The sequence below is a fragment of the Hypomesus nipponensis genome, chromosome 5 (genome assembly GCF_054491055.1).
Source record: "Hypomesus nipponensis isolate SF chromosome 5, ASM5449105v1, whole genome shotgun sequence".
In the NCBI taxonomy this organism is placed as follows: domain Eukaryota; kingdom Metazoa; phylum Chordata; class Actinopteri; order Osmeriformes; family Osmeridae; genus Hypomesus; species Hypomesus nipponensis.
The window spans coordinates 2024087-2042500 of record NC_140365.1 but is presented as its reverse complement, the minus strand read 5'-3'; the positions used below and the strand labels follow the sequence as shown (position 1 = coordinate 2042500).

The 18414-nt window shown below is 46.4% G+C and overlaps 3 protein-coding genes across 5 annotated transcripts; 1 reads left to right on the top strand and 2 right to left on the bottom strand.

Moving 5' to 3' along the window:
* Window positions 1–1437: 1437 nt before the first annotated feature.
* On the bottom strand, window positions 1438–2854 carry LOC146287721 (E3 ubiquitin-protein ligase RNF19A). Its single transcript, XM_084698624.1, has 3 exons — window positions 2752–2854; window positions 2490–2535; window positions 1438–2327 (listed from the first exon to the last, which is right to left on the bottom strand). Exons 2-3 carry the CDS (start codon window positions 2514–2516, stop codon window positions 1848–1850), a joined length of 507 nt encoding a protein of 168 aa, XP_084554750.1. The 5' UTR covers window positions 2517–2535; window positions 2752–2854; the 3' UTR covers window positions 1438–1847.
* Window positions 2855–5812: 2958 nt separating this feature from the next.
* On the top strand, window positions 5813–10227 carry hsd20b2 (hydroxysteroid (20-beta) dehydrogenase 2). 3 transcript variants are annotated; one of them, XM_084697964.1, is made up of 12 exons: window positions 5813–5930; window positions 6127–6219; window positions 6955–7001; window positions 7099–7174; window positions 7464–7574; window positions 7695–7762; window positions 7902–7946; window positions 8090–8124; window positions 8415–8496; window positions 8818–8883; window positions 9101–9250; window positions 9394–10227. In XM_084697964.1, exons 1-12 carry the CDS (start codon window positions 5924–5926, stop codon window positions 9565–9567), a joined length of 954 nt encoding a protein of 317 aa, XP_084554090.1. In that variant the 5' UTR covers window positions 5813–5923; the 3' UTR covers window positions 9568–10227. The 3 variants fall into 3 exon arrangements, with proteins under 3 accessions (XP_084554090.1, XP_084554091.1, XP_084554089.1); XM_084697965.1 differs by lacking the exon at window positions 5813–5930 and having other exon boundaries at window positions 6013–6219; window positions 9375–9535; XM_084697963.1 differs by lacking the exon at window positions 5813–5930 and having other exon boundaries at window positions 6015–6219.
* On the bottom strand, window positions 10088–18272 carry slc12a9 (solute carrier family 12 member 9). The gene is made up of 14 exons (XM_084697961.1): window positions 17988–18272; window positions 17265–17503; window positions 16791–16925; window positions 16361–16498; window positions 15334–15636; window positions 14792–14899; window positions 14074–14185; window positions 13783–13940; window positions 13563–13645; window positions 13338–13462; window positions 12993–13185; window positions 12646–12820; window positions 12329–12475; window positions 10088–12200 (listed from the first exon to the last, which is right to left on the bottom strand). The coding sequence occupies exons 2-14, from the start codon at window positions 17458–17460 to the stop codon at window positions 11344–11346; spliced, it is 2730 nt and encodes a 909-aa protein (XP_084554087.1). The 5' UTR covers window positions 17461–17503; window positions 17988–18272; the 3' UTR covers window positions 10088–11343.
* Window positions 18273–18414: the final 142 nt, after the last annotated feature.

Here is an 18414-nt window from a genome sequence, read left to right as displayed (position 1 = left end):
CCAGCCTCCACCCTGGTCACCAGCCTCCACCCCCCCCCCCCCAGCCTTCACCCTGTCCCCTCAGCAGAACTGGAAGTCATCTGGACAGCTATGAGTGTGGAGAGCAAGCCCCTAGGCTCTTTGGTGTGACCTAATTACCATCCAGGTCCACCGACAGCACTTATTTAGCCCAGCTAACGGATACTGTCGTGACTGCAAACTAACATGGTGAGGTATTATACTGGGGCAATCATACAATCCTAAAATAATAACCATGTAAGTTTGGCCACTGCTACAGTTAGCTGGCTATACGAACCGCTACTGTGGTCAACGTTTGCTGTGAAAGCCGGACTTTCTAGCTCATCGGCTATTTAGGTAGCTAACACTATGGGGCGAACATAGCTAAACCTGTCTTGATGGCCTCCTCATGCGACAGGAACCCTATCCTTGACTCTTTGCCACTCATATCATTTCATCGATGTGAGTTTGAGTCGAGCGAAATCCGCTCAGTACAGTTTCTGACTATTAAAAGTTCACTGTTAAAACTCAATCTTTAGATTTTACTGGGGCACAGCAGATTTATACTGGGGCACGTGCCCCAGTAAAAAGAGTCTACCAACGCCCCTGCCTACAGTTATCTAATGTGCAGGCCATACAGAGTGTGCTGAGGGGGTGCCAACACCCCGCAGTGAGACAGCTTTTCCATCATCTCAACACGCAACACAGAGTTCTGTTTCTTCTCACTGCTAAGCGCTGTGTCAAATTACGTACAGACCCGAGGGAGGAGAATAGAAAAGGCTTACTGGGATACCACCGACATCCCCAACCCTCCTCACCCCAACAAACATCAGCTGATTCCAGGGAAGATCATGATTGGACCTGACCTCAGAGACTTGGGCAGAGGACTGAAATCCCAGGTGAACTGAAGTATGAAGGCTATGTTTAGAATATCAGAGTGAAAAAACGTTGTGGATCCCTTACGACCATTAAATCCTACAAATACAGGGGTCCTGCAGTGTCAATTTCATTGAAATAGGCTCAGTTATATAAGAACAATTCAGGCTGTGATGAAACATACCAACGGGGCCACATGCTTACTGGCAGGGGTACTTGTGCAGGCCTGTTAATGAGGTTAGAAGTCAGTCACTGGTTTATAATGTGCCAGCTTTAAGAGGTTTGTTGCAGATTCAGATGACAGTATTGAGGCCTGTTCCGTAAATAGAGTGCTTGTTAAACAGCCTAGGAGCTCAATGGAAAACCCCTGATTATGAATGCCTATGACCTCTCAGCAGCTTACAGTGGCAACACACACACTAACCCTAAACACAAAAATCTCCTCTTTGAGTATTAGAAGACAAATGAAGTGATATTGACACCCTCCTCATCAAACCAAACACTTCTCTTGAAGATACATTTTATTAGGAATTCATAATCCACTAAGAAAATAAAGCTCTGGGTGTTCCCATAGTAGTAATCTAGGCTGAGTTGCAGTAAATACCTGGTATTACCTCTGATTAAACGCAGATACTTCAAGCAGGTAATCTTGGAGTTATAAATAGTCCGGGTCAGATCTGAGGTTATTTACAGTATGAGATCCAGCTAAGTATAGACATGGGTCTGGGCCCACTGGGTTACTAACAAGTTACATGAATTTTAAGTCTTCATCAAAGACCAGTGTCATTTAAAGAGACAAAGACAAGAGAGATATGTCAAAGAACAACTGAAATAGACTTTAATAAATCATTTTTCTGTGATGATTTTCTAAAACAAAGTATGCTACTGTTTGTAAAAAAGTACTGATTTCTCTATGATTACAAAGAATCGCATCAGAATTTTGCCTATGTTCTGCACTGAGCTCATACTCTCCCCTAATCTTGGAGTGTCTGACTATTGTCAACAATAGTACATTCATCAAGTGAAGGAGTCTCAGGCATCAGATTTAAAAGGCGAAACAGATCCTGCCTCCTCCCCAAAAATATTGGATAGCATCTTTCCTTCAGGCAGCGGAAGCAGAAACTCTTTCCGCATCGTGGGCAGACAATGTTGGGGCAGCCCTGCCCGGTGTGTGTGAGGAGGGCCGTGCATCCAGGACAGGCCCTGAAGAAAGGGCAGCCGTTGACGGAGCTGCGTTGATTCCTGATGACCTCGGAGGAGAGCAGGGCAGCACGGAGGGCGCAGTCAGGGCGGGAGCACACCCCCGACCCCGCCTGGCCAGTCCACTCTCTCTTGCAGGCCCAGCAGAACTGGTACACATGCTTTGTAATGGTCGAGCAACTACGGCAAACGGCCAGCTGACCGCTCACCTTCCGCGCTCCCGTGTTCTTACAACGCGGGCACGTCAGTGGCGGCTGGGGGGGGGGGGGGGGGGGGTACAGTCCATGTAAAAAATACGATACATTTTACGTTACATTTTATTCATTCAGCGAGCACGTTTGTCCAAAGAGACGTGCAAATAGTGGAATAAAGAGTACAGTGTGAAATCGAGGAACAGAAGTACGAAGTTATCTCACCTGCGGTAGAACTGAAGACTGACTCATGTTTCTGCTGGACCTGCAGCTGAAAACATTAAGAAACACTGTTCATGAACCAAGAAGAACACGATGGTGTTTCATGGTTCAGTTGAACATACAGCCGAATACAGTTCCTTAACTTAAAGCAGTAACTGATCCATGGTAGCCTATTATTCCCTAAATATTTATATTTGACACGAACATTTTACCAACAGCCCATATTCTAACACACATTGAAGATATCCTAGTTATCCTAGTTTACCTTTTTATAATTACATTAAGAAATTCCACTTATCTAGATCCAATATCCTATTTTCTGTGCTCTTATTTACGGTTACAACAGGGGAATCCCAGGTTGGAATTCTACTTTTACTTTTACTTTCTGGAGGCGTCTCCAGCTCCCTCTAGCGTTGCAGAGAAGCAACAACCATCTGCCACCGCAGCGTCAAAGACAAGCGGCCCAGGTATCATTAACTGTTCGTTCATTACTTTCTGATAGCCAGGGGCGAATCTAGGTTCCCACTTTTGGGGTAGCTAAGCCCCTAGATACAAACTATTATTTTTCCTGTGACCCAGCAAAATCAGGGGGGTCTGGGGGCATGTTCACCCAGAATACATTTTTGAAAAAATCCTTTTAAATAGTGTCCTCTAGTGGGTTTTAGGAAGAGATATTAACAAATTTAGATTTAAAATATGAAAGAAACAGCCAGTTGTTGCCAGTTGTTGTTGATGTTGAATGTGGCTGAAAATGTTTATCAAATGTTTATTTACAGTCAAGGGTGTAGGTTTAGTTTGAACATTGGTGGGGACACAGTTTTACCAAATCCTTTTACAAGTTTGCTGGTACTAGCTAGGTTCGACCGTAACTACGGCATAGTCTCCATTCAAGACAAATAAATGTCAGATAAAAGCAGACAATTCCGTAGTTGTGTTCCAGAGCTAGCTAAGGCTCGTTAACTTTAGAAAATACTATAGAACTACATTTTCAACAATAATATACAGGAGTGTAATATAACTCGATTTTATCGTTTATAATTCACTCAATGTTAACGTATACCGTACAGGAGTAGCCTGCCAAAACGTCAGTAATTAAATCTTTTAGTCTCGCTTCGACGCTCACCCGACCACTGTTAGTTGACAGGCTGGTTCACATTGTGACAGCCCTCTCCTGCCAGTCAGGAGTAACTGTGACCTTGAGAGAGTTAACCAATCGTGGAGCCGAAAATGTTTAAAAGAATGAAAAAAATATGTTTAGACTCGCAATTATTGGTGGGTACAATTACATATTTTCTAACATTGGTGGGGACAGGGGCGAAAGTAGGTTCCCACTTTTTGGGGTGGCTAAGCCCCTTGATACAACCTATTGTTTTTCCTGTGACCCAGCAAAACTAGGGGGGTCTGGGGGCATGTTCCCCCATGCAGAATAATTTTTTGAAAATATATTTTTAAATAGTGTCCTCTAGTGGGTTTTAGAAAGATAAATGAACACATTTAGATTTAAAATATGAAATAAAAAAAATAGACATGCCCCCCCAAAATAGGGCAAGATACGCCCATGGGTGGGGACATATCCCTACTGTCCCACCCTAAATGTACGCCTATGTTTACAGTAGAGATCCAGCTAAGTAAAGACACGGGTCTGGGCCCACTTGGTTAATATACATTCATTTAAAGTCTTTATCAAGGGCCAGGGACATTTAAAGAGACAAAGACAGAGACTGAAGAACAACTAAAAACATATTTTTATCATTTAAATTTTTTCGTGATCTTCTCTAACAAAGAAGTTATATTACTGATTTATACTTCTTGTAAAAGTACTGATGTCACTATGACAAAAAATATTCAAATCAAAAGTCAGTAAGACTGGTCAACACCGGGCCCCTACACTCCCGAGTCCCTAATCTATGATCATCTGACTATTATCCACAATAGTACATGTATAATGTGACGGAACCTCTAACACATCAATATCATCATCATTAACATCATCATCATCATCATCATCATCATCATCATCACTATCATTATCATAATCATCATCACATTCCGTCTTCAGGCAGCGGAAACAGAAAATCTCTCCACATTCCGGGCAGTCGATGTTGGGGCAGCCGTCTCCAGTGTGTGTGAGGAGGGCCGTGCATCCAGGACACGCCCTGAAGAAAGGGCAGCCGTTGACGGAGCTGCGTTGATTCCTGATGACCTCGGAGGAGAGCAGGGCAGCACGGAGGGCGCAGTCAGGGCGGGAGCACACCCCCGACCCCGCCTGGCCAGTCCACTCTCTCTTGCAGGCCCAGCAGAACTGGTACACATGCCTCATAATGGGCGAGCAACTACGGCAAACGGCCAGCTGACCGCTCACCTCCCGCGCTCCCGTGTTCTTACAACGCGGGCACGTCAGTGGCGGCTGGGGGGGGGGGGGGGGGGGTAAAGTCCATGTAAAAAATACGACACACTTTACGTTACATTATATTTATTCCGCGAGCGCGTTTGTCCAAAGAGACGTGCAAATAGTGGAATAAAAAGTACAGTGTGAAATCGAGGAACAGAAGTGCGAAGTTATCTCACCTGCGGCAGAACTGAGGACTGACTCATGTTTCTGCTGGAGCTGAAAACATTAAGAAACACTGTTCATGAAACAAGAAGAACACGATGGTGTGTCATGGTTCGGTTGAACATAGAGCCGAATACAGTTCCTTAACTTACAGCAGTAACTGATCCATGGTAGCCTATTCTCTAAATGTTTATATTTGACATGAACAATTTACCAACAGCCCAGATTCTAACACACATTGAAGTTATCCTAAGGTATCTCGTAGCCTATCTAACTGTTAGGTTACCTTTTTATAAATGAATTCAGAAATTCCACTTCTGTCGATCAAATATCAGATTTTTTTTGTGCTCTTATTCACGCGTCACAACAGAGGAATCCCAGGTTTGAAATCTACTTTTACTTTTAATTTAGTTTCTGGAGGCGTCTCCAGCTCTCTCTAGCGTTGCAGAGAAGCAACAACCATCTGCCACCGCAGCGTCAAAGACAAGCGGCCCAGGTATCATTTACTGTTCGTTCATTACTTTCTGATAGCGTTTCTGGAACCGACAGTTTGTACACAGAGAAGAACAATGCCGTTTCGGCACACTATTTACAAACACGTACATTTATCTCAAGATCCACGCACGCACATGCTCTGCCTGTGGTTTTGGATGTCTTACAAGTCGAATGTGGCAAAATAATTATCAGCGGATCGAGGACAACTCAGTGATAGCCTACAATGAAAACACAATGACACTGTGGTTGAGTCGCACGACGCACGGATTGATAACTACAACTGACAACTTGGATTAGATTACAGAAGAATGAGAACTGTAAATCATACTGAGGCTAACTTTTCAGAGGCGGGGCCGTCACACTGACCAATACACACTTAATACGATTGATGGGCGGTATGTTAGTTGCTTGAACGGCTGCATGTCAAAGTTATGTTAGGGTTCTTATATATAAGACTGTGAAAGAGAATACATATTATGATCCATTGCTTTGTTGTAAAGACGTAGGCACAAATAATGACTCATGTATCAGATTCTGTGCTTTTGTGCGGACTTGTTGTCATCGGCGGCCTCTATGTTCTATACTACTTAGTGAAATGGTCGTGGAGATGCTGGCGAGGATTCAGAGTGTACGTGCTTTCAGAAACTTGGCATGTTAATTTAAAAACCTACGGACAATGGGCAGGTAAGGGTCGTTGAGTTACAACATTTTATGACAACGCACTCACACATATAGGCCTACATTATTGATGTGTGTGTGTGTGTGTGTGCGTGTGCATTCCAAAATGCATTTAACAATGTATTACATTATGTGTGTGTGTGTGTGTTTGTACATTCCTAAATACATTTTATAATGTTAAGATATTTAAAATAGTTACGGTTTGGCCCAGTGTTGACAAATTCAACAGCAACAAAACCATCTTTTTTTTGCCATTTGTTGATGTTGAGGAACTAAATGCATAGTTGAAGTTAAGATGAAGAACTGATATTTGTATATTTTTTAGTATTTAATTTAACTTGTCAGCACTGTCAGGCCTAGAACTGAATGGGATATTGGATATAGAAAATGTGAAAAATTGATTTTAGATGGGAGCTGTTCCACCCTGATCGTATGGGCTGTGTGGCAGAACAGGATTTTCCCGGGTACGGTTCCATACAAGTCTCAAAAGGGAACACAGCCTACCTTCTAGTTTTTGCACAGCTGTTACACTACTCAGCGACTCAAAGTCGCTGCCAACATCAACAGTCCTAAACAATTGAAAAGTACATAATGACCAAAATGATGATCCTGCCTGGCTTTCTGACCACAAGGAGGAGGAATGTTCTCATGAAGTGACTCTTACATCATTCTTGTCAGGCACAGGTGCAGTTACAATGATTACACAGGTGTGAAAACGTCACCATTATCTCTTTCATCCAGTTGTCACAGGTGCCACCTCAGGGATCGGTAGAGCTTACGCACACGAAGTGAGTCATTTATAGTTCCCTTGTAAATTAGAACATATGCAAACACAAATACACAACAAACAGCAGCTGAACCTGAGAGTCCTCTTGTCTTCTGCAGCTGTCCAGAAGAGGACTGGACATGGTCCTGATCAGCCGCTCCGAAGACAAGCTCCAACTTGTTGCCAAGGAAATTGGTGAGTTTAGAGAGATAGATACATAACTGTATATACAGACAATATAACAGAGATGGCCAAAGTACACACATCCTTCACTCAAGTAGAAGTACAAATACTCATGTTTAAAAAGACTGGTAAACACTTGACGACGCTTTTTCACTTAAGTTAAAGTAAAGCAGTGTGGGCCTTGACATATTCTTCATTACTACTACTTGTTTTAGTAAAAAGTTGTCAGAATAAGAGTGAAGTACTGATGCCAGAAAAAAACGACTCAAGTGCAGCAACAAAGTATTTGTGTGTGTTTCAGAGAATCAGTATGGAAGACAGACCAGAACCATCCAGACAGACTTCACCGAGGGCTCAGCCATCTACCCCGCCATCGCCCAGCAATTGCAGGGCCTGGACATAGGCATTCTGGGTAATGACCAGGGCAAGGATCAACCAGGGGTCACAGTGGAGGGCTGTGAGAGATGGAGACCTTGAATGGATCATTATTAACATGAAGCCCTCTGTGTCTCCCCGGCCGCTATCATGGCAGTGAACAATGTAGGAATGAACTACACAGGACACTTTGCACTGTTCCTTGAGGTTCCTGATTGTGAACAGGTAGGATCCAAACCCCCCCCCACGCAACCACAGCAAGTCTCCTACTGTTTCTGAAGTGAAACAAAGTTGTTGCTGTTGTTGTTGTTAAGCTGAAGTAAGAAATATTGAATTTCTTTGTTTTTGGTGTGTTTGTCTTCAGAGAATCACCCAGGTGGTCAACTGCAACGTCCTCTCTGTGACTCAGGTAAAAGCGGGTCGCCTTGATCAGCATGTGAGAAACGCTTGACGATGGTTAACGATGATGATTGATGATGAGGATGGTAACGATGATGAGGAGGATGGTGAAGATTGATGAATCATGTTGATGATGATGATGTAATTCCACAGATGACCAGACTGATTCTTCCTCGCATGGTTGAAAGGTAGGTGACAAGCAAGATGACATCTAGAGATGATATCTAGACATGATATCTAGAGATGATATCTAGAGATGATATCTAGACATGATATCTAGAGATGATATCTAGAGATGATATCTAGACATGATATCTAGAGATGATATCTAGAGATGATATCTAGACATGATATCTAGAGATGATATCTAGAGATGATATCTAGACATGATATCTAGAGATGATATCTAGAGATGATATCCACATTCTGAGAAATGTGAGCTTCCTGGAAAGACATGTTCCCTTCCTGTCCTTCTCAGGGGGCGTGGTCTGATTATCAACTTGTCGTCGGAGGCAGGTGCACGACCTCAGCCACTGCTGGCGCTCTACTCTTCTACCAAGGTGTGTCCTCTCTCTCTCTCTTTCTCTCTCTCTCTCTCTCTCTCTCTCTCTCTCTCTCTCTCTCTCTCTCTCTCTCTCTCTCTCTCTCTCTCTCTCTCTCTCTCTCTCTCTCTCTCTTTCTCTGTCTCTGTCTCTACTCCTCTACCAAGGTGTGTTCTCTCTGTCTCTGTCTCTCTCTCTCTCTCTCTCTCTCTCTGTCTCTGTCTCTGTCTCTCTCTCTCTCTCTCTCTCTCTCTCTCTCTCTCCGTCTCTCTCTCTCTCTCTGTCTCTCTCGCTCAGGGGAAATTGGATAGTCACCTGTTGTACATGTTGTCTCTGCAGACGTTTGTGACGTATTTCTCCAGATGTCTGAATTCAGAATACCAGTCTCGAGGAGTCACTGTTCAGGTACGGACAAAGAAAACACAAATCTCTTCTTCCGTGTTGTGATGTTGTTCATGACTGGGGTTCATGAGGTGCTTCATGAGGTGCTTCATGAGGTGCTTCATGAGGTGCTTCATGAGGTGCTTCATGAGGTGCTTCATGAGGTGCTTCATGAGGTGCTTCATGAGGTGCTTCATGAGGTGCTTCATGAGGTGCTTCATGTAGTATTTCTTCCCACCAGTGTGTGGCGCCCTTCATGGTGTCCACCAACATGACCCACAACATACCCGTCAATTTCCTGGTGAAGACGGCGTCTGATTTTGCCAGAGAGGCTCTGAACACCGTGTGCCTGTCCTCCTACACCAGCGGCTGTCTGTCCCATGCTCTGCAGGTCTGTCTGGGACGCACACACACACACACACACACAGGCACACCCAACCACAGACACACACAGACAAACACACACACTTACTCACTCAGACACACTAAATCTACAATGTGTATGACTGTGGCAGTTTCTCCACCCTCTCACAGAATATAGCCCTCTCCGTTTTACTTCCTGATTGGCTACGACTCTCTTCCTACTGCGTGAGCCAGCTGGAAAACATTCCGGATCCCATGCTGACCAATGAGAGGAGAGCTGGGAAACAGGACCAGGAAGTCATCGGGTCTGTGAAGACGAGGAGCTTAGAGCTTCACAAAAGATGAACACGCTGTTTCTATCAATATATGCACTCTAACATACAGTACATATAAATATTGAGTTACTGTATGTTATGAGGTGGGTAAAGCCCAGTGGTTGGGTATCTGACTGATGATCAAGAGATTACAGATTCAAACGGTCCTCTGTGTGGTTTTGGATGAGAGTGGATGCTTGAATACAATATTACTCTATGACCCATAACCAGGGTCCGGAGCAAGGGCTTAGTTTGTGTGTGTCAATATTCAAACAACAGCAATGTTTGTATATTGTTATGTTACGTTACTTGAAGCCCTCAATGTTCCCACCATATCTACACCCTGAAGCTGGGATGTTTCTGCTTTGAATGTTTCTGTTTGGACAGGTGTGGATGGTCTGTGTGAGGTCAGGGATGTTTATAAATCCTGTCTTTCAGTCTGCTGATGCTACTCTCAGACAGTTAAACACTGTCTAAACTCTTGAACATTTGTAGAGGCCATCGACACAGCATAGGAGATTTCGTTAACATTTAAATATCAACACCAAGAGAACATTTTTATCTTTTTTATTATATTTATATCTTATAAACACTCAAATCTTTTTTTTACTTCAAGTATATATATATTACTGTGTAACACGTAATAACGAAAATGCATTTGACAAAAGCATCATTATCTAATTGCAATAAAACAACATTTATGTCACTGCTTTGTTTTCCCAGTATAAGAGTTCAGTATCAGACAGCTCGTGAGGGCAGCAGCCTGGTTCATGCAGGATAACCCCCTCATACACCCAGGAGTCTGGGCAACTTCACCTGAGGACAGCTTATGAAGTGTGGGTAGACCCAAGCAGAGAATCCCCCTGTCTGGGCCTCTCTCAGACTAACGGACACCCAGTAACAACTGCAGACATTTGCGCGGGTGTATCAAGTATTCCAAAGTAACTTTTATAAATACAAAGATCCCATCTGTGCGTGATCAGGTAAGCATACACTGAGTGAGGATGCTGGCTGGTCCTGAACACAGGAAGGGAAGAGATGCTATTGGACGAGAGAGAGAGACATCTGCTGTTGTATCAGTGTTAGTGAGCCGGTGAACAGGAAGTGGATACTAAGAGGGTCTGGACAAGCAGGAATGATGGCCGACCCTAAGCCCGGAATAGTCTGCTACTACCTTCCAAACTAAAGCAAATGTTCTGTGTACATTAGAGAACTACAGCAAAATAAGCACAATATTTAGGATTAAGAAATTCCACGGTGAGATAGCATATTTTCCCTTTGTCCAATGACAACATAATAGCATATTAGAGAACAAAATAAGAGATAGCGAGTTATCTCTTTACCTCAACCACAACACCATCATAACAGCATACGTTCTACACTGCTGAAGAGAATAGGTAGTGGCCTTAAAATGGATGTCGTCTGTAACAGAACAGCCCTTCAGCCTCTCTGGACCTCCTACAGAAGCCGGGCGGTGTGTGAGGCCACGTGACACCCACCTCTCTCATCCCTTTGTTTGACCTCTAACCTAGCCAACCCACAAGCTTCATTTTGTTTTACTGCAGCGTCAACACAAGAGGGTATTACTGTACACCAGGTCTTTTGAAACGTGTCTGGTTATCTGTGGATGAAACGGCAATGATGTGCCGTTTGTTCTGTGCTTACAGAACAGTACCTATATACAAACATCCCTTTATATGAGGCCGTGCACATTGGTCCTAATAAATATCACGGGTATATTGTACACTTCCTGACCTAATGGTACGTCTAATTGCACAACGAGAACGATGTCAGAGAACCGACGGAGTCAGAGGTCGGTGCATGTGACCGGGGTGAGCCCGTGAATCAGAAGGGTGGGACCTAAGCCTTGAGTCATCGCGTCCAGCTGAGCCAAGTACTGCTGCGATTGGCTGGACAGCGTGGGTGGGCGTGGCAGATACAGGAAGCGCACGGCAGCCTGGGAACTGTAGTCCATCAGCAGGCGGTTGACGGCGGACAGGAAACGCTCCGAGAGAACGGAGGCCGTCTCGGAGGGGTCGTCGTCGGGGTCGTCGTCGGGCTCGGGCCGCCGGCAGTGCAGTTGCGCCACGGCGTCCCAGGGGACGATGGTGATGGAGGCTCGGATCCGCAGCTTGCTCAGCAGCTCCCTGAAGGTCTCCTCCTTCGCCAGCCAGCCCTGGTCGCCGGACTCGGCCTCCACGCACAGGAAGATCCTCATCCTGGCGCGGCGCCACCTGGCTGCCATGTTGAGGACACACGCCATCTGGAGCAGGAAGAGGCTGCCCACGTCCACCAGGGCTCCGCGACCCGGGCTCAGCAGGTCCAGCGGCCACACGTCGATGGTCCTCTCCGCCCCCTCCGTGCGGCTCTCCCGCCCCTCGCCCTCCAGCTGGAAGAAGTAGCGGCCCAGGCACACGTTCTTGTTCATCTTGATGGCGTCCGAGACGATGCCGACGTACTCTCCGGCGCTGAGCCAGCGAGGGCTCTCCGTGTGGCGCACGGGGGGGAAGTGGGCCTGGAGGGAGGGGAGGTCCACGCCGAAGGTGTCGTCGTCGCCGGAGGGGCCCAGCGAGGACTTGCAGAACGCTGGGTCATGCAGGAAGTAGTCCTCCGGAGTGCAGCTGTCGTAGAAGCCCAGGACCAGAGTGTTGGGCTTCATGCCTCCTTCAGGGATGAAGGGTTAGGGCAGGTGAGACACATCGCGTTGTTAAAAAGATATAAAGTGTCGTTCGAAACTCAAATTAAAGTGCAGATGTGTGAAGTGTCTGGAGTCAGGCGGGCCTGTGTCTCACCCAGTCCGGTGATGCGTAGCAGGTGCTGAGTGCCCTGCCGGACAGAACAGGACAGGGTGAGGTCTACGAAGGCTTTCACCCCCAGCTTGTCCACCAGGCTCAGCCAGAAGTTATACTGCTGCTGCACGGGGTCAGAGGGCAGCGAGTCTGTAACCAAGACAACACACTGTCACGGCAACCATCGAGATACATTTGTATTTTTTTATAAAGAAAAGGCGACGTCTCTGATGTACAACACGGTTGTGACGCACCTGAAAAAAACTGACTAAAGCTTGTAAACTGATTTTAAAAACCTAACGAATGATAGAAACAGTCACCTAGGTCTCCCAGCTGAACGTGGCCCAACACAAACAGCCCTCCCTTCTTCAGCTGGTTGACAAAGTTGATGAGCTGGCAGGAGGAGCGAGGGTTAGACACCATCAGCAGCACCTGGGGCCTCCAGAACTTGACGTGGTCCTTCCTCACATCCAGCATCAGGAGATACTTACGCACCTGCCGACAGGTGAGAGGGGAGACGCTCAGCAGGTGTGTGTGCAGGTTGCTGTGTGTGTGTGTGTAAACGTGTGTGCGTGCGCATGTGTGTGTATAAGTGTGTGTGTACGTGTGTGAGCGTATGTGCGTGTATATACTGTGTGTGTGTGTGTGTGTGTGTGAGTGTCCAGACCTGGTGGAAGATGAGCGCCTGGCTGATGTAGCCCCAGCTGCTGGTGGGAGAGCGGTAGTGCAGGAAGAGCAGCAGCAGCAGCAGCAGAGCCACACTGGCAGACGAGTACACAGGGTTGATGACGAACATCATCACCAGGCAGCTGACCATGCCCAGGAGACACGTGTGCCAGGAAAACACCTGGAACGTGGGCCTGACACACACACACACACACACACCTGTGACAGGTGGAGATTCACTGTCCCTAATGGTTTCAGAGCAGGATGATAATGGATGTGTGAATGATGATGTCAGAGCAGGAAGTGACAGCAGATGATGTCAGAGCAGGAAGTGACTTGATGGTACCTGAAGTTGGGGGCGGAGGCCCACTCCAGCGCCAGACAGGCCAGGTCAACGGCGGCGTAGGCCAGCAGATAGAACACAGTCACCAGGCCTGCGATGGTGTTGAGCTGACCAGCAAACACCACACACTGCCACACACACACACACACACACGCAGAGAACACTGTGTGACACTGCCTGGAGAACCCAACACTTCCTGTACGTATCCACACTTCCTGTTCCTCTCACCTGAGCCAGGCCCCAGGTGTACACGACCGCCACCCACGGGTTCCCCGAGCGGGACGTGATGGCCGCCGGTGCCAGAGGCAGACCTGCGAGGACCGCACAGAGGCATTAACCATCAACGTCAACAAAACATGTAGAAAGTTCCGGATTGGCTCTTCTGCTTCAGACGGCACGTGGCCTGGGCCCTCCTGCCGCGTTCTGACAGGCAGGTTCCCTCTCTCACCAAACAGCTGGTCCAGGGCCAGGGCGTGCAGGATCCGGGACGCTCCGATCAGGGAGCTCATGGCGGCGGACAGAGAGGCGCAGTACACCCCGATGGTGACGAAGGGGGGCCACATGTTGATGAGCCGGAAGAATCCATAGTCCTGAACCAGGAGGGCCCTGACCAGGGGCACACACACAGGAGCAGGGGTTAGATAACCAGGAGGGCCCTGACCAGGTTAGATATCCGTAAAAGAAAACACAGAGGCGTAAATAGGTGTCGCCCCCCCTCTACAGGAGAGGGGAGGCTCACCTGTCACAAGTGGAGCTGACGAGGAGGAAGAGGAGGAGGTAAACGATGAAGGTGTAAAGGACCGCTGTGATGGTGCCTCTGGGGATTGACACACTGGGGTTCTTCAGCTCGCCTGTGGAGAACGTCACAAACAGACGGAGGAGAACGTCACAAACAGACGGAGGAGAAGGTCACAAACAGACGGAGGAGAACGTCACAAACAGACGGAGGAGAACGTCACAAAACAGACGGAGGAGAACGTCACAAACAGACGGAGGAGAACGTCACAAACAGACGGAGGAGAACGTCACAAACAGACGGAGGAGAAGGTCACAAACAGACGGAGGAGAAGGTCACAAACAGACGGAGGAGAACGTCACAAACAGACGGAGGAGAACGTCACAAAACAGACGGAGGAGAACGTCACAAACAGACGGAGGAGAACGTCACAAACAGACGGAGGAGAACGTCACAAACAGACGGAGGAGAAGGTCACAAACAGACGGAGGAGAACGTCACAAACAGACGGAGGAGAACGTCACAAACAGACGGAGGAGAAGGTCACAAACAGACGGAGGAGTTGTGGGGTGAAAAGAATTCACTGCAAAAGGCGATCAACAAAGTATGAAAGCTATGAACAGTCTGCTTGTCTGTCCATCCATCTATATATCCATCTACTCATCCCTCCATGTCCCTAGTTCTGGTCATGTTATTACTACTTCCTCAGCACCATCAGTACCTGACATGTTAGCCCCAGCCATGATCCCGGTGCAGCTAGTGAACATGACAGCAAACACGCTGGCGAATGACATCACCTTGTTGGTGCTGTAGTCCAGCGTGTAGCCAGCTGCGGAGACAGAGAAGAGAAACAACGGTGATACTATAAATAAACCGTAAAACCCTCAACTTCATCTCTGAATAGTTTCACTTCTTCCTACTAACCTCTGAGCCAGACCGTTGCAGCACGGAGATAACTCTGTGGTCAAGCCAAGCGCTTTTCTACAGGTTATCTCAGAAACAGTTGCATTGCAAAAGTCACAATACATCACACGCTAACAAAACCTGTTTTCTCCTGTCATTCTCTTGGTCACAAGATATTCACATCAGGAGCATCGATGGTCAGAACAGAATGAAGACAGTATCAAAGTCCAGAGCAGTGAAAACATTGATCTGTCCACAGCGCAACATCTCAAACAGTTGTAGAGCATGGGGATGAATATCGCACATGCAGATCAAGAGACTGAAATCCACCTGCCGTTCAGACTGAACACAGAGACTCACAGTTCAGGTTGTTTCTGAGCGTGGTGGCGTTGAAGCCCGTGTAGCTGACGTTGTACAGGTGGGTCTGGTTGCCGGGGCCGCTGTGGGCGATGACGAAGTCTTGGGGCGGCACAACCAGCGGGCTGATGAGGATGGTCACCACGGTGACGGTCACCAGCAGCAGGATGATGAAGGCGGTGCGGGCGTAGATGTGCGCTCCCACCAGACACACCAACAGGCAGAGGAGCAGGATGGCGGAGGAGTAGAGCACCGTGAACCAGTAACCCTGAGGCAGAACGCGCACACCCGCCGTCTCCAACAACGCTGACGGGGAGACAGGCCACATCGACAGGGAGAGCAACTTTGTATTTCAAGTGCAAATCTTTTATTTGTCAGGTACACAGAACAACACAAGGTCAGACTGGGCACTGAAATTCTTAAGACAAGAAAACGCAAGCACCTGGCATAACATAACATATAAATACACAGAACATAATTTACATCTATGCTGAGCTTAAATAAGTGAAACTTCCTAAATATACAGATAGCAATAAATAATTGACTATACTAACCCTAATACTAAAACTTCCTTAATTACAGATAACAATAATATATAGTAACAATAACAATAATATAGGTTATTATGTGTATTTAGAGGTTTAGTATACTGTATTGAATACTGTATATTATTGTATTTTAGGAGGTTTACTATATTTTTGCTTATCATAGATGTAATCTATGTTCTGTGTACTTATATTTTATGTTATGCCAGGTTGCTTTGCGTTGTCTAGTCCTAAGAATTTCAGTGCCGTTTCAGTGACTGAGTCTGACCCTGTGTGGTTCTGTGCACCTGACAATAAAAGACTTGAACTTTTAGACTGATTCAAACCCCCAGTAAAGTGGAGACGTAGTGGGAAGTTGTTAAGGTGGTAGAGACAGGAAGCATCAACGGACAGAGCAACTTTAAGACACATTCGCAGACTCCCCAGTAAGGTGTGTCGATGCTGGGACGTTGTTAAAGGGGGTAAAAACAAGTCACATGACATACCTGGGTCTTGACCAAATACATCCAAGATGGCCTCCACGAGCCCCAGCACGTACACCCCACAGGCACACACCTTTGCCAAGAAGAACATGAGGCCGATGCTGCCTCCAAACTCAGGGCCCAACGATCGGCTTATCATGACTGGTTCGTGCATGTCAAGGAGCATAGGACGTATCTACAGAGTACAGTAAACTGGACACCTCGGAACGTGGTCAATATTTTGTGAAGATCTAAATCGGCCGGACCCAATCGGGTCAAATCACAGAGAACAAATGCCCTTATAAGTCTTCAGAAAAGGGGGGGGGAAAAAAGCACTTTGACATTTTTCAAACATCGGCAACACCCATTACATTTCAGGCTTGCAACATGGTTCTTCCATAGGGATGGTTGTCACAGTGCCCGAGCACTCTGAGTCCTCTGTGGGGGAGGATACAGTAAGCGCCCCCTCCCTGGACCGCCCCGTTAGTGGATATGGCACAGATGGACAGGATGGTGAGAGAGATGATGGTGTAGGCCACCAACAGCATCAACAAACCCTGCAGCAGGCCTGCATGACCAACAACAAACCCTGGAGGAAAACACATCAATTAGACCTCCATACTGCGGACGTCACTTTGTCAATCAGACCCTCAGCTAGTGTCATATACAGTAGCATTAGACAGTGTACATTTAGCTGATAGTGCCTGTGAGTAGTAAAAAAATGTGACCACAAAGTAACCGCATCTCAGCTACCAGTCACAGTGCAACAACAATAATATCTCGACTACAGTACAACAATGACAGTTCAGCTACAGTATTACACAGCAATGACAACAATAGTACAATACAATAACACTCATAGCGCTTTGAGTACAAGAAAGGCGCATTACAAATACAATGTATTTTTATTTATAATTTATACACTCACCCGTTCGTAGAAAGAGTACAATGCTGAACATGGAGAGGATGGTAGGAACCATCACCCCAAAGAAGGTGTTCAGCTTCCTGGGAGAAGCACTGGAAGCCGGGACTTCTCCCATGGTCTCGGAGCCCAGGCCACAAAAAGTGGAGCTGACCGGTAGACCACACACCCCGTGTGTGATGAGAGGTGTGTGTTCCGACATTTCACTGTTGTCTTCTGAAATGTTCTTTGTGGTTCATGTAAACCTGTTGAGGGGAAAAGTTGTTCGGTATTCGTTTTCAAATTATTTCACGTTTAAATTCTAATCGCAAATGTATGTTAACACATGACGTTCACACAAAGGCATACTTTTCACACCTTGTTAAAAGCACACCTCAATGCATGACGGTAACTAGACTACTAACGCTTCCTGCACAAATTAGCTACAGTTTAGCCTGTATTAAATCAATAACACACGGTCCACGCACTACTCACAGTGTGTAGCACTAGGCGGCGATTATTGATACGCAAAGGTTACAAGTTGAGTTTCTAGATATCTAGTCAATTTGATGCTGGTAACGCGCATTTAAGTATAGCGAGCCATCCCGAAAAGGGAAGTAGCCTTCTTCCTGCGCTATCGCACGCCAGATGTTCCAGCCTCTAATCCGTTACATTTTAATATGCTTTATGTACGTTATTGACGTGTGAATTTTAGTTAGAAATTGCGCACACATCAAATAAATAGCTCACCTTTTGAGCTTGCGCAGTTGGATCAGACAGCGAAATCCTGGGCGATCAGCACTTCCGCTTGTTAAAGTTGTCTTCATCTGCAAGGTTTCGGCGAGTTTTCCCCAGGACACAACGTGCAATGTTGGCGTAGCTTCAAAATATATGTCTGGGGGTTTCAAGTGATTCGGCTTCAGTCAGAAAATACACTCTCCGTTCGGACATTGAACTACGTTTGTCAATGATGCTCGCAACCCTAATTCTAGGGTTCATTCACTTGCTATTTGTTCGGAGTTGGTCACGGGACAGTAAAATGTGTTCATGTGACTCAGAAGAGGGGAAGGGTAAAAATACCACAAATACGTGTTGATAAACGAAGAAGGGTGGGTCCGTTGCTAGGACGCTATGGTCGCCAAAAGTCATTTGTCTGTTGCGGCTGTGTGGAAAAAAA